The 12,965-nt window shown below is 54.5% G+C and overlaps 2 protein-coding genes across 3 annotated transcripts in view; both read right to left on the bottom strand.

Annotated features, from left to right (window-relative positions):
- Positions 1-2,137, bottom strand: part of LOC108644247 (cathepsin L1-like) — a 3,493-nt gene extending 1,356 nt beyond the window's left edge. Inside the window, exons 1-3 of the mRNA XM_029963875.1 lie at positions 1,033-2,137; positions 782-904; positions 157-306 (exon numbers count right to left, since the gene is read on the bottom strand). Coding sequence (XP_029819735.1) covers positions 157-306; positions 782-904; positions 1,033-1,302 — 543 coding nt within the window. The 5' untranslated portion in view covers positions 1,303-2,137. The remainder of the gene's footprint in view (positions 1-156; positions 307-781; positions 905-1,032) is intronic.
- A 1,648-nt stretch (positions 2,138-3,785) lies between these two features.
- DPP9 (dipeptidyl peptidase 9) overlaps positions 3,786-12,965 on the bottom strand; it is a 20,384-nt gene continuing 11,204 nt past the window's right edge. Inside the window, exons 10-21 of one of the 2 annotated variants that reach the window (XR_003916242.1) lie at positions 12,101-12,278; positions 11,161-11,326; positions 10,990-11,069; positions 9,053-9,205; positions 8,750-8,885; positions 7,845-7,990; positions 7,188-7,334; positions 6,911-7,063; positions 6,282-6,424; positions 5,845-5,956; positions 4,764-5,176; positions 3,786-4,423 (exon numbers count right to left, since the gene is read on the bottom strand). Coding sequence is in view for 1 of the 2 variants with exons in the window: in XM_029963932.1 (XP_029819792.1) it covers positions 5,084-5,176; positions 5,845-5,956; positions 6,282-6,424; positions 6,911-7,063; positions 7,188-7,334; positions 7,845-7,990; positions 8,750-8,885; positions 9,053-9,205; positions 10,990-11,069; positions 11,161-11,326; positions 12,101-12,278 (1,507 nt within the window). In the remaining variant the exon portion in view is untranslated. Of the gene's footprint in view, positions 5,177-5,844; positions 5,957-6,281; positions 6,425-6,910; positions 7,064-7,187; positions 7,335-7,844; positions 7,991-8,749; positions 8,886-9,052; positions 9,206-10,989; positions 11,070-11,160; positions 11,327-12,100; positions 12,279-12,965 lie in introns of both variants that reach the window. The other variant, XM_029963932.1, reaches the window with a different exon arrangement.

Consider the following 12,965-nt stretch of genomic DNA (forward strand, 5'->3'; position numbering starts at 1 on the left):
AGTGCTGGTCTCAGCTACAAAGTCACCGTGGCCAAAACTACGGGAGCTGCTCCTTAGGGTTGTCCTGAGGATTTGGGGGGATTGGGAGGATGCTGCTGCTCGATTCTGCTGCCCAGACTCCCACAGCCTTGGCCAGACCCCTCACTCTGTGCCCACCTGGTTCTTCACGGGTGTCACGTAGCCCTTGGCCCGCCAGTCCACTCTCACTGGGGTCTTCAGGGTCTCTGAGGCTCGGAAGACCCGCCCTGGCTCCTCCTGCTGCGCTGGGATGAAGCCATTCAGGAGCCGCTTAAACTCCTCGTTTGTCTGCAGGTCACCAAAGGAAAACTCATGGGATGCCAAGGGTGCCCCCCTGGCAGCACCACAGGGCCCCATCAGCCACCGACCCCCGGGAAGCAGCTCGGCCCCAGAGGCACCTGCAGCTCCTCATGGAAGGGGCTGGGGGTACCCAGTCCCTGGATCAAGGCCTGGATACACCAGGGGGTCTCTGATCCCAACATCCAGCCCTGGGTGCTCCAATGGGTCCCCAGTCCCCAGATCCAGCCCTGGGTGCACTGAGGGATCCCTAATCCCCAGATCCAACCCTGGGTGCTCCAAGAGGTCTCTAATCCCCCGATCAAGCCCTGGGTGCCCCGGGATTGCTGATCCCCTGATCCAGCCTGGAGTGCACTGAGGGGTCCCCAATCCCCAGATCAAGCCCTGGGTGGCCCAAGAGGTCTCTGATCCCCCAGTCCAGCCCTGGGTGCTCCAAAGGGTCCCCAGGGAAGGTGTCAGCAGGTACCAGGTCCCCGAAGTGGTTCATGGCCAGGCGGTAGCTGTGCTTCCCCTGCGCCTCCTCCCAGTTGTGCTGCTGGATGTGGCGCAGGTTCTTCTCCCAGATCTCCCTGCGGAAGGTCTCGTCCTCCTGCCACAAGGATCAGAAGGATCGGGAATGTCCCCTGGGAGCGTAGGGACACGGGATGTGGGTCTGGGTGAGATCCTCCAGAACCGACCTCAGCACGTGCTGGGAGGTTTGAGGGCAGCAGGACCTACCCCTGGATACTCCTTGGCGTGGAGACTCTTCCACTCTTCCCAGGCCTCCTCCAGGGCGGGATCCGGGGCGGCGGCGCAGCCCAGCAGGGCCAGCAGCACCCCCAGAGTCACAGCCAGGGCTCCCAGCTGGGGGGATGGCGAGAGCGGGGTCAGGAGGGCCCCAGGCTGAGCCCTAGGAGCAGTTCCAGCCTGGATTAGAGGAGAGGGGGGAGGCAGGGAAAGGCAAACAGAGCGGCCGAGCCGGAGGGAAGAGCGACACGTTGGTTCCATCAGCTGGATCAGCTCCTGAGCGGCCTCGCTGCTGTTTGACAGGGGCTTTAGGAGGTCTCAGCCGCCCTTTGGGTGGCATTTAACTGTCCTTTCTGGGAGAGGAAGGAGCAGCTTTGGGAGAGAGCAGAGCCTGGATGGTGGGAGGAGGCAAATCCCAGCAGAAGGGCAGCGAGGGTGGCAGGGACGGGGCTGGTTGTCCCCCCGAGCACCCCACGGCCTCTCCCCGTTCCTTATGTGCAAAATCCTGCTGGTTTTCTCCACCACTGGATTGTCCCTCTTTTTTGCCCTTCCCACACCATCTCTCCCAGCACCACCAAGGAGCAGGGTGAGTGACCCTCCCCAGGAACTCAGCACCAGCAGGATGGGCCCCCAAGCAAAAGGACGAGGGGTCATGTCTGGACCCCTCTGGAGCAGGATCTGGGTGTTCACGGGGGACAACCCAACACAAGGGGGGAACAAGAGGATCTCCAAGGTCCCTTCCAACCCCAACCATTCTGTGATTCCACGATCCCAGCTCCAACCCAGAGAGGCTTTGGGACCCGAGGCAGAGCCCAGCAGAGCAGGAGCTGCGATGACCCAACTGGATGGAGCTGTTTTCACTGGAAATGCCCCAGAAATCCGCACCAGCCTCCAAGAGAGCGGCTGGAGATGGAACCAGAGAGAGGAGGTTTCTCTCCAGAGGCTGAGAAGCTGCTGCTCCACACCCAGGCCTGAAGCCTCCCATCTGTCCTGGGGTGCCTGTGTGGACGTGCTCCACCACAATCCCTCCGTGAGGATTTTCCAAGATCAATTTACACCCTTTCTTTCGCCCAGCACAGACACACACGGCCCGGCCCAGCCCCTTCCACCACAGCCCCCTGTGCCTTCCCTGGATACCCCACACCTCCTCTGGGGGACCCTGGGATTTCTGAGCCACTCCAGGTATTTTGGGGGTGCTGCCTGCACGGCCCAGGCCAGAGATCAAATGCCTGAGACACCCCCAGCCCCCCCAAAGTTTCCACTGATGTGGCTCTCCGAGAGCGAGAGCCGCCGTCGCACCTTTATCCCGCCCGCTCTGGGAATGGAGATGCCGGGGAGTTTTCCGTGAGAGCATCTTTCAGGGCAAGGACTGACTTTTCTGAGCTAATTCTGTAGCTCGAGGGGAGCGAGTTTTGTTTTAAAAATAAGCCCTCGAGAACATCTGTTCTCCCTCCACGTCCTCCACCTAAAAATAAAGCCCCTCAGGGCGGGTTTTTGCGGGAGAAATGCCTCCTGAGCCGCTCTCAAGTCCCAAATTCTCGAGGAAGAGTCGTTTTTGCCCAGTTTCCCCAGCACCCGCCGCTTCCTCCCCGTCGTTACTGCTCAGGAAATTATCTCAACTTCATCCTCCAGCTGCAAATCCTCCACCCAGCACACCCAGCTGCTCCCTATTCCCACTACCTTTCCCTCGGGGATGTCGGGGCGGGGACCTCCCACATCATTTGTATTTCAATCCCCCGACAGAGCCTGTTCCATATGGAATAGCTCAGGATTGCGGGAGGCAGATTTCCCACTTAATTCCTCTCGGGATTCTTCAGCCCCCCCCCAAAAGAAGACAAGCAACCCCTCTTTAGGGCTCCAAACAATCCTGCAGCGAGCTGGGGGGGATCAGAGGAGCCGACAGATCTGCAAACTCTTCTAGACAAGAGCGTTTTAAAGACATTTTAAGAAACACTTGGCTTTTCGGGGACAGGAAAAAAGCAGTTTAAATTAAGACTGGAAAGCAACAACCCCTGCAAAAATAAAGCTTCTTACCATCCTCAGGCACCCACCCGGCTGTGAGGGTGGCAGGGAGGGGGGGAGCAGCTTTGCTGGCTGCAGGTTGCTCTTAAAGACCCTTCAAGAGAGCTGCAACTTTCCCTCCATCACGTCCCTCCTTCCGCCCCTCCGACCTCAAAACCCGCATCCGGGGTTGGGTTGTAGAAGCCAAGCAACAAACTGCAATAATCGGGACAATTATTTGGGCACGGGGACAAGAAGGGGTCAGGGAGGGGGAGATGTGCTCCCAGTTGTCTTCAGGAGACAAAATGCTCCAGCTGTAAGAAGCTTTGCATTTAAAACAAGCCTCAGGCAGCATCCTCGGGGCATTAACAGAGGGCTAATTAATGCCTGGCTCCCATGGAGGAGGCAAGGCCAGGTTTGGGAAGCTTTGAGGGCGAGCAGAGGCAGGCCCAGCTCTGCAAAAAGCAGCTCCTGTGGGATCCAGCGTGGGATCAGAGCCCCTAAATCCCACGGGAGGGATGTGGGGTGTGGGGTGAGGTGCCCACCCCCAGCCAGGAACCCAGCCCAGGATTCCCAGCCCTCAGTTGCTGGGATTGTGCTTCCCCTGAGGAACATCAGGGGATTTAATATTCTCTCCACTGCTCAGCACAGAAAGGAACAGAGCACTTGGCTTTCACCAGAGCCACTCTGGCTGTGGGAGCAGCTGCCATCCCCTCCCACCCCCCCCCCAAAGCACCACCACGTCTCTTTCCAATATTTTAATGAGTCGCTACATCTTAACACTCATAATTATAAAAGAATAAGAATCCATAAAAATATTTTCTTTTCATAATACGCACTTAAAATACTCCAGGGCAAAGTCAACGTGGTTCATTTGGGTGGGTTTTGTTTCTCGTTTGCGTTTTGCCCCCTGGCAGAACCCCTTGGCTTGAAGGGGGGGATGTGCTCCCCTGAGGTGTGATTGCTCAATCCCCCCTCCCCAGAACTGCAGTTCCTGTTGCCCAGGTAAATTAAAAAACCAGGAGAGAGCGTTTTTTCTTTTTTTTCTGAGTAGGTGGGCAAGGGGGACCAGTCACTGACCCGCAGAGAACTGAAGCACAGCCAATTTCAGTGCACGTCTGAAAGCTCGGGGAGGAGGGGGGCGGAGGGAGGAGGTGGGAGCAGGAGGCGGCACAGAGAACGGAGGGAGGGAGGATTTGCATAAATATCATCCATCTTGTGTTGCAAAAAACCCAGATGCTGCTGTGAGCTCTGGAGAGAGGCTCTGGTTGTAGCCAGCTGCCAGTGCTACCTGTTGTTGGCACAACTCCGCGCGCGAGCGGCCATGAGAGGAAGGATCAGAGGACGCTGTCGCCGGCCCCAGCCACTTCCTCCATCTGCTCTGCAAAATGAAACTGGAAAATAGATAGATATATCTAAAAAAAAAATTAAAAATAAAAAGAAGACTAGTGTTGCATGCTTCTGTAGAGCTCTCTTCACATCCCAGGGCTCCGGGGTGGCAGCAGGGCCAGGTCACAGCTCGATCCCCGGGGTTAGCAGTAGGTAGTTCTCTCTTCCCTCCCACTCCTGGCTTAAGGCAGCTTCTGATTCGGCTCTTCTTCCGTTTCCAACACAGGCACTGAGTTCTTGCAGGTAAGAGTGTGGGAACTGCACAGGGGCAGTGGAAAAGGGGGAGAAGGATTGGCAGGGAGAGAGAGAGAGAGAGAGAGATGGGCACAAACCTCAGCCTCGGGAGACAGACCACTGTCCATTGATTCCCAGGAGAGAGGGAGTAGCAGCAAAAAAAGCATTGAACAGCCAGGCTGGAGGAGAGGAAGAGGACGAGCAGCCGAGCAGGGGCAGACCTCCAGCTTGGAAAGTGAGAGAAGGTGGCACTGTCCAGAAAGGGAAGGTGCCCTCCAGCCTTCCCCTGGCGCGGGGGGACACCCAGCCCGCCGTGGGCACTCGGCCACTTGTGCTCTGGGTTCGACGGCTGTCGGGGGCAGGAGGGCACAGGACTGGGGGTGAGCTGTCAGTGTCCAGTTTGCAGAGGCTCGTGCTCTCAGAGGTATTCTTGTAGAAAGTGCAGCAGCGTGATTTCGTAGTGCTCTCCTGACTCAGGGCACCGAATACTGTGTCTCTCGTTGGGGTAGATCTGTGCAGGGGCAGACACAGGGCACTCGGTCACTCAGCAGGGACAAAACTCCCTCACATCAGCCCTGCTCCCTCCACCCAGTCTTCATCAGGACAAAGAGGTGCCAGGGAAAGTCTGGAGCACCAACCCCTCCCTCATTGGTGCCCTGTTCCCTCAGCTCAGTCTCCAATAGGAGATGTGCCAGGGAAAGTCTGGAGCACCAACTCTCCCTCACCTCAGCTCTGTTCCCTCAACTCAATCTCCATCAGGACAAAGATGTGACAGGGAAGGTCTGGAGCACCAACTCTCCCTCACCTCAGCCCTGTTCCCTCAACTCAGTCTCCATCAGGAAAAAGAAAGGGAAAGTCTGGAGCACCAACCCTTCCCTCACTGCAGCCACCTCTGCTGCCACCAGCCAAGTGGGACAGCAACAGCTCATGGAGAAGGAAAGTTCCAGGCCCAGGGCAGCAGCCCTGCCTGCACGTGCCACATCTGGCAGTGATGGAACAGCCACAGTGCCACCTCCCGGCCTCCAACGAGGTGCTGATTGCCACCAACATCACAAGAGGATGTGGGAGCACCTGCCCCCACCTCCTCCTGCCCCCACCCCCTCCTGCCCCAGGAACACACACAGCAGAGAACTCTTCCAGGTTTATGGGACCTTCCCACTCCACTCCTGTCCCTCCTACCTGCAGCTGGTAAGGTTTTCCAGCCCGGATTAGCTGCGATACCAGGAAGTTGGTGTGAAAAAAGTGCACATTTTCATCCAAAAAGCCATGGAGGATCAGCAAACGGTTTGGCCTGGAGATGGGGTGAGAAACAGGAGGAGGAACAGGATGAGGACAAGTTTGGGAAACCCCCTGAAAGCTCTGCAGAGGGTCTGAGCAAAGAGCTGCCAGCTGGGCAAGCCAAAACTGAGCAAGAGCAGTACCAGGCCATGGCCAGGGGCTTCAGCCTCTCCCTGGCAGAGGGGGCTGGCAGTGCCATGGCCCAGCTGCTGCCGACGGCAGCGACCGGCACCGGGACTTAAATGGGATCAGAACCCACCCACTCCTTTGGGATTGAGCAGAGGTGCCAGTGGTGGCACCCAGCAGGACCCAGGGGCAGGTTTTGAGCGGGCACTCACTCGTTGGGAAGCTTTTCCACGTGTAATGCCACAGAGCCAGCCTCGTAGCCCTGCTGGTTGTTCTCCGGGATGTCCATGTACCGCTCGGTGTAGCCGGTGTCGTAGGCCATCCACACTGTGACAGGAGCACCTGCTATGGCAATCTGGCACACAGGGAGACAGGAGACAGCCTCAGTTATCACCTGCTCAAGAGTTCAAGTGTTCCCTGTTTCCCTGAAGAGGCAGGAAAAAGCAGGCTCTGGACTGCCCTATCGCTCAGTCATGTAAAGACCAGGTTCCTCCTCCTGCTGTTCCCTCTCATGGTCACAACGGGGCAAATTCCTGCACACCAGCACTACAGGCTGCTCCTTTTCAAGGAGGACTTGTGGGATGATGGGCTGGGGAAGGGGATTGGGAATAGCACATCAGTTATCTCACTGGATGCCAGGCCAAGCCCATCCCAGAGCCATCCTCCTCCAGCCCCAGCCAGGTGTGAGCTTTATCAGGATCCAAGGCTGTAGCCAGCAGGACTGAGGGACATTTCCACCTGTCCACTTGAAACAAGCCCAAAATCCAACTCCAGCTGCCAGGAGTGACAAAAGCTGTGAGAGCCAAGAGTCCCACGGTGACAATCCCGTGTCCAGACTCACCTTGAAGACATTGGGTTTACAGATGAGCCCCATGAGGGACAGAAACCCCCCGTAGGACCAGCCGTGGATGGCGACCCGGCTCAAGTCGATGAACCCGTATTTTTCTGCTACATAATGTAAACCTTCCACCTGGTCCTCTATCTCCACCTGACCCTAAAAGGCAACGAAAGGAGGCCCATGTTAGTGGAATTCCTAAATCTAAAAACCTCACACAGGCAGCCAACACCCTTAGGAAGGACAAATGGTCAGAGATTCATCGGCACAAGCAGGACGTTACCATCTGGTTTTTTAGGGCCCCTTCAAATTTGAGCCCTCGCTGGCACGATCCCCTGCCATCAATCACCACCACAGCATAGCCCAGGGATGCCAGCGTGTTCAGCCTCAGGTACTTGATGCCTTTGAAGGAGTTATTCACCAGCTGCACCTGCACAAGGAGGCAAGAAAGAGTTTCAGAGCTGAGCAGTTGCCTCCCAGTACCTTCCTGTGTCTGCCCCGCTCTGTAGGATCCTGAGATGGTAACTGAGCTATCAGAGCCATGGAAATCAAAATAAATGCTGGAAAAAATCATCTGAGATTTGAAGCAGAGGTCAGAACACAGGGCTAAACTAAAAGAGAGTGGGTTTAGATTAAGTACTAGGAGGCAGTTCTTTGTCTGTGGGAGTGGAGAGGCCCTGGCACAGATTGCCCATCCCTGGAATGGTTCAAGGCCAGGTTGGATGGGGTTTGGAGCAATCTGGTCTAGTGGAAGGCATCCCTGCCCATGGCAGGGGGTTGTAATGGATGATCTTTAAGATCCTTTCCAACCCAAACCCTTCCATGATTCTACGACAGTGCTCATAAACCACAGTGCAAGTCTTGATGCACGACCGAGCCACAGAGCCCTGCCTTGGGCAGCAACCCCACCCCTGGCACAGCAGCCCCCCTGGATCATTACCTGGGGGCCTCCATACACAAAGAGCACCGTGGGATGCTTCTTCCCAGGCTGGACATCGTGAGGTTTGTAGACCATTCCATAGAGCTCAACATCCGACTGAGTGCGGAAGTGAAAGATCTCTGGAGGGACGTAATCGGGGGGACAACCTGCAGCAGGAAGGTCACACACTGGCAGTGAGGTGATGGCAGGTTCTGCCTCCCATCCCACCTGAACAAGCTCCTTCTGTTCAAACCTGACCCTGGTCAGGGCTCTTTCAATACCAAACCACACCAAAGCCCCTCTCTGGGAAACACAGAGCCCCCACCTGCCTGCCCAGGGAGGTAAACAAGGGATCCCACAGGAAAAGCTGCTGGGAATTCTCCAACAAGGAACTCTGTGCCACAACAGCAAGGTGTGGGAGTTAAGAACATGGATGGAAAAAAAAAACATTTGCAGGAGGGGTTCAGGTGCTGCTTTGAGCTGTATCTAAACCTTCAAAGCCCACAGTGCAGAATGGAGCAGCCACTGCATCCCAGACACTTGTCCCTTCCCTCTTCAGGCAAACCATGGATAAAAAACCAACCTGGAAGTTGGTTGGACAGGGCTTGGAGCAACTGGTCTAATGGGAGGTGTCCCTGCCCATGGATGAACTTTGAGGTCCCTCCCAACCCAAACCAGTCTGTGATTCCATGGCAAACCCACAGCTCTGAGGGTGTGCAAACCCTGCATCCCTGAGCACTGTTTTTGCTCCAAGTGTGGAACAGCAACACCTCAACAGCCCACAGAGCATTTCCTGGGCGAGCTGTCCATGAGACATCTCCCCCACATGACACAACTCCTCTTCCCTTCAGAGTGAAGCCACTCAGGCCAATTCCCTCCCCATCCCTGCTGGAGAAAGAGTCTCTGGCACGTTCTCCAGGACTTACTGGCTGCCTCCATCATGCTGGCCCAGAATTTGGGCTGCTTGTGGAGCGGGTCGTCGTCGGGGCCGCTGAGCTTGTAGATGTGCACACAGGGTGGAGTGCTCACACTGCTGTAGTGGCTGATGAACATGTCAAAGTTCTGGCACGGGAGAGACAAGAGTTAGGGCAACGAGGTCTTGCCCCTCCCGCAGCTCATCTCCTCAGACAGGAGCTCCCACGTCTCCAGCAGCCCCCAGGACTCGTTACTGGTTCATCTCCAGTTGGGTCCCTGGCAGTCAGGAGGTGAGAATCCAAGGAACAACCAACCTGGCTCATGGAACAGCTGTGGGAGAAGCCTGGAGTGGTGAGTCTCATGATTTCCCCAGGGGACTCGTAGCTGACCACGTAGAGGTGGTGCTCCAACGGGGTGTCCTTCGTGCCTTGGAAGTACACCAGCTTTGTGGCCTCGTTGACCCAGATCTGTGAGGGACAGAGAGGGCTCAGGGACACGTGGGTGACAAGCTCTGCTCCTCTGCCTGCCCAGAGGGTCTGCCCGGGGGCAGAGTCAGCTCAGGGCACACACCATGGCAGGGTTTTGGGTTGCTCAGGGGGTGTGAGGGGTCAGAGAACACACACACAGCACTTGGAGAACTCCCACAATCCAGTGCAGGGACAAAACACAGCCCTGCAGCTTTTATTTTATTTTTTTTTTAAGACTCAAAGCATTTGCTTATTAATGAGCACAAAAAGCTGGGCTTTGTCCCCCGCTGGTGACACGAGGAAGATGCTGTGCTTAAATATGGCATCTTACAGACTCATGGAATCACTCAGGTTGGAAAATCCCTCCAGGATCAACGGGTCCAACCATTAACTCAGCACCACCAAAGCACGTCCCCAAATGTCACATCCACGGATTTTTTTCAACACTTCCTGGGGTGGTGACTCCAGTTCCAGTGCCTGACAACCCTTCCAGTGGAGCCATTTTCCCTGATTTCCAATCTAAACCCTCCCTTGGTACAACGTGAGGCCGTTTCCTCTTGTCCTGTCACTTGTCACCTGGGAGAAGAGACCCCCCACCTGGCTCCAACCTCCTCCCAGAGGATTATAAGGGTGCAGGTATATTTTTCCCAGCCATCATGAATTCTCATTTGTGGAAGGACCAGTCCAAGAGCCATCAGCACCAAACTTTAAGACACATTTAAAACAGGTTTTTACTGTCCAGAGAAAGCTAATTCTAAAAACCACCCAGGAACAGAGACAACAGCTTTTAAATACTGCATTGATCCAGCAACAGTGACTGAACTATTTTCCACCTTACAGTTTCCAAATGCTATTTCTGGCTAACCCACAGTTTGAAGACCCCTGTGAACAGCAAAGGGAAAAACATATCCAGCTCAATTGGCCAGGAAAACCAGGCAGAGCCCTGTGGAGCAACAAATGCATCAAAATAATTGCTGCTAACACAATTTTAGCCCTAACACATGCAGGGAAGAGCTGTGGCCAAAATCAACAGCATGTACAGTGAGAATCCACATGGGGAGGGACAGCAGGTTAATTGCAGATTGAGGAAAAGCAGCAGAAACCAAACACTTGGAGCTGTTGGTCTTTTAAAAAGCGAGAAGTGAAAATCCAGATTAATTGGGAATGAACAGACAAGGTCTTTATTTTGACACAAATCACCTGGGAGCGTTAAAGATCAGACCCGGAGTTAATTCCTGAAGCAAAAAATGAAACTAGGTTTCTACAAGATTAATAAAAATTCATTTCTGGCTGTTCTGCAACCGACAACAGATACAGTTTCTCCATATTCTAAATTGCTTTATATTCCCCAGCTGCCTTCTTCCTAAAGGCTCTGCTGAGGGAGCAGCTGGAGACCAAGAGTTCACTCCGAGTGCCAGGACACATTTCCACATTGCAGGCACTCGCTGGAGTTAAAATGCCTCAGCAAAAGGCAGCAATCCCAGGCTCCTCCACAAAATGGTTCTTTGTTGCTCTTAAACCTCAGACTCGTGTCCTTTTTTATGGCCTGACCCACTCCTGGGACTTTCCCAAGGAGCAATCCAAAGTCTGATTAAAAAGGCAATCAGATCCATGTGCACTGGCCTACAGCACTTCTGGGGAAAGCAGAGGCAGCAATAAAGAGAGGAACAAAATGAAGCCTAAGCAGTTCTAGCAGGTCCCAGGTGGACCAGAGGACTCAGGCCAGGCCTGGGGGCAGACAACACAGAGCTGAAACACTGCAAGGGAATAAAAACATCCCCTACCTTGGATCCATGCCTTGCCAGCACCTCCCACTCCCCACCAGTCAGGGCAACCTCCTCCTTGATGGGACACTTGAAATCGTCTGGAAGGAAGAACAGGAGAAGAAATCACTGCCCTCCCTCCCCAAAAGACAACACAGGGCAGTCAGGGAGGGAGCTCCTGCTGCTCCTTACCCTCACTGTGGACATAAGGCTGCACCCAGTCGTGGCTGCCTGGCTTCAGGATGGCTGTCACCCTGTACAGGTGACAGAAACCTGTCTTGCACTCGTTGGCTCGGATGAAGCAGAGCTCTTCCTCCTCCCCCTCTGGCTGGATGAAGGGGTAGAAGATGTCGTGGACCTGCCACACAAGGTGAAGAACCTGTGAGTGATTTGTGGGGAGACAGCAGGGACAAAGCCAGGGGAGGCCACGCTGAACTGCTGGGATTTCCAGGGAAAGGAGGGGGGGATAAAAGCAGGGAAAAGCCATTCCAAGCTTTCCTGCTACCACAAACTCTGGGCCCCTGTAGAGATCATGTGCTCTGGGCTTCCCATGGCTGCCACCAAAACCAGCACCAGCCTTGCCTCTGATATTTCAGCCACACAAGTTGCTATTCCAACACCTTGGGAATGCCCTGGTGTGAAATTCAGGCCCCTTCATCACTCAGGACCAAAATGCTTAGAGGCTGAAGTTTACTCCCTGCCCCCCATGTCTATCACCTACCTAAATAACTACAACAAATTCCAGGGATTAGGGTGGTTGATGCTTCAAGAAGCCGTTTAATCTTGTCATAAAACACCCCAAAAAGCACAGCACTCTTACATCTCAAAAAATGTAAATGTAAATGTGCAAAAATGTGCAAAAGTGCCTGTGTTCACCAGAATGTTGGAAAGAATTAAATGAACAGTATCAACTGCAAGGAGATGGCAGGATCCTTGTCTCTTCCAGTGCTGAGTGCAAGGAATTCCTTCTCATGGCTTTATTAAAGCCCTGAATTAACACCAAATCTGGGACTACTGAGTAGCAAAGCTGCTGGAGCCAGGACTAAACTGGACACCCAGGCAACATGAGAATGGTTAACTGAAGGGCAGGAAGGGGCAGCCTGTGTTCTCCTCCCAGCCCCGAGCCTCTTACATTTATCCACACATCAGTGGTTTCTTCATAGATCACAAATGGCTGGACATTTTCTGGCACAGTTTTGGCAAATTCAGCACGCTGCTCCTCGTTTTCTGGGACTGGAATAAAGAGTGCTGGAGGCAAAAGGATTAGCTGCATCCGCTGCTGAGGTCTGTCTAGGAACATAGCCCAGGCACTGGGGAGAGAAGTTGGAGGTGAATGTCAGCACCACAGAATAGATGGCCCTTTCTAACACTCCCAACATGCATCCCCTTTTTTTCCCCCCTCCCCTTGCTGGCAAAAAGGATTTGGGCATCTGAATGCAAAGCTTTTCTCATCACTGCTGCTTTCTAATCCCTTGGAAGCTTTGCCAACACACACACACAGTGCCAGACAGCTCTGGTATTTCACAGGGGTGTCACTCAGACAAGTGTCTGACAGATTTGCCAGTGCCTGTTCCAAGGGAGCACCTCGAAGAGAGCCCTGCCTCCAGAACACAACTCCTGCCTGGACAGCCCCTCCAGCAGGAGGGTTTGTTTGTGTCCTAGCCCTGAAGTGATTCCTTGGACAGCCCCTCCAGCAGGAGAGTTTGTTTGTGTCCCAGCTCTGAAGTGATTCCTTGGATAGCCCCTCCAGCAGGAAGGTCTGTTTGTGTCCTAGCCCTGAAGTGATTCCTTGGATAGCCCCTCCAGCAGGAAGGTTTGTTTGTGTCCCAGCTCTGAAGTGATTCCTTGGACAGCCCCTCCAGCAGGAAGGTTTGTTTGTGTCCCAGCTCTGAAGTGATTCCTTGGACAGCCCCTCCAGCAGGTGGGGGTTGGTCTCTTTTCCCAGGCAACCATCAGCAAGACAAGAGGGCTGGGTCTGAAGCTGTGCCAGGGGAGGG

Source organism: Manacus vitellinus, unplaced genomic scaffold, assembly GCF_001715985.3.
Source record: "Manacus vitellinus isolate BGI_N305 unplaced genomic scaffold, ASM171598v3 scaffold_64_pilon, whole genome shotgun sequence".
In the NCBI taxonomy this organism is placed as follows: Eukaryota; Metazoa; Chordata; class Aves; order Passeriformes; family Pipridae; genus Manacus; species Manacus vitellinus.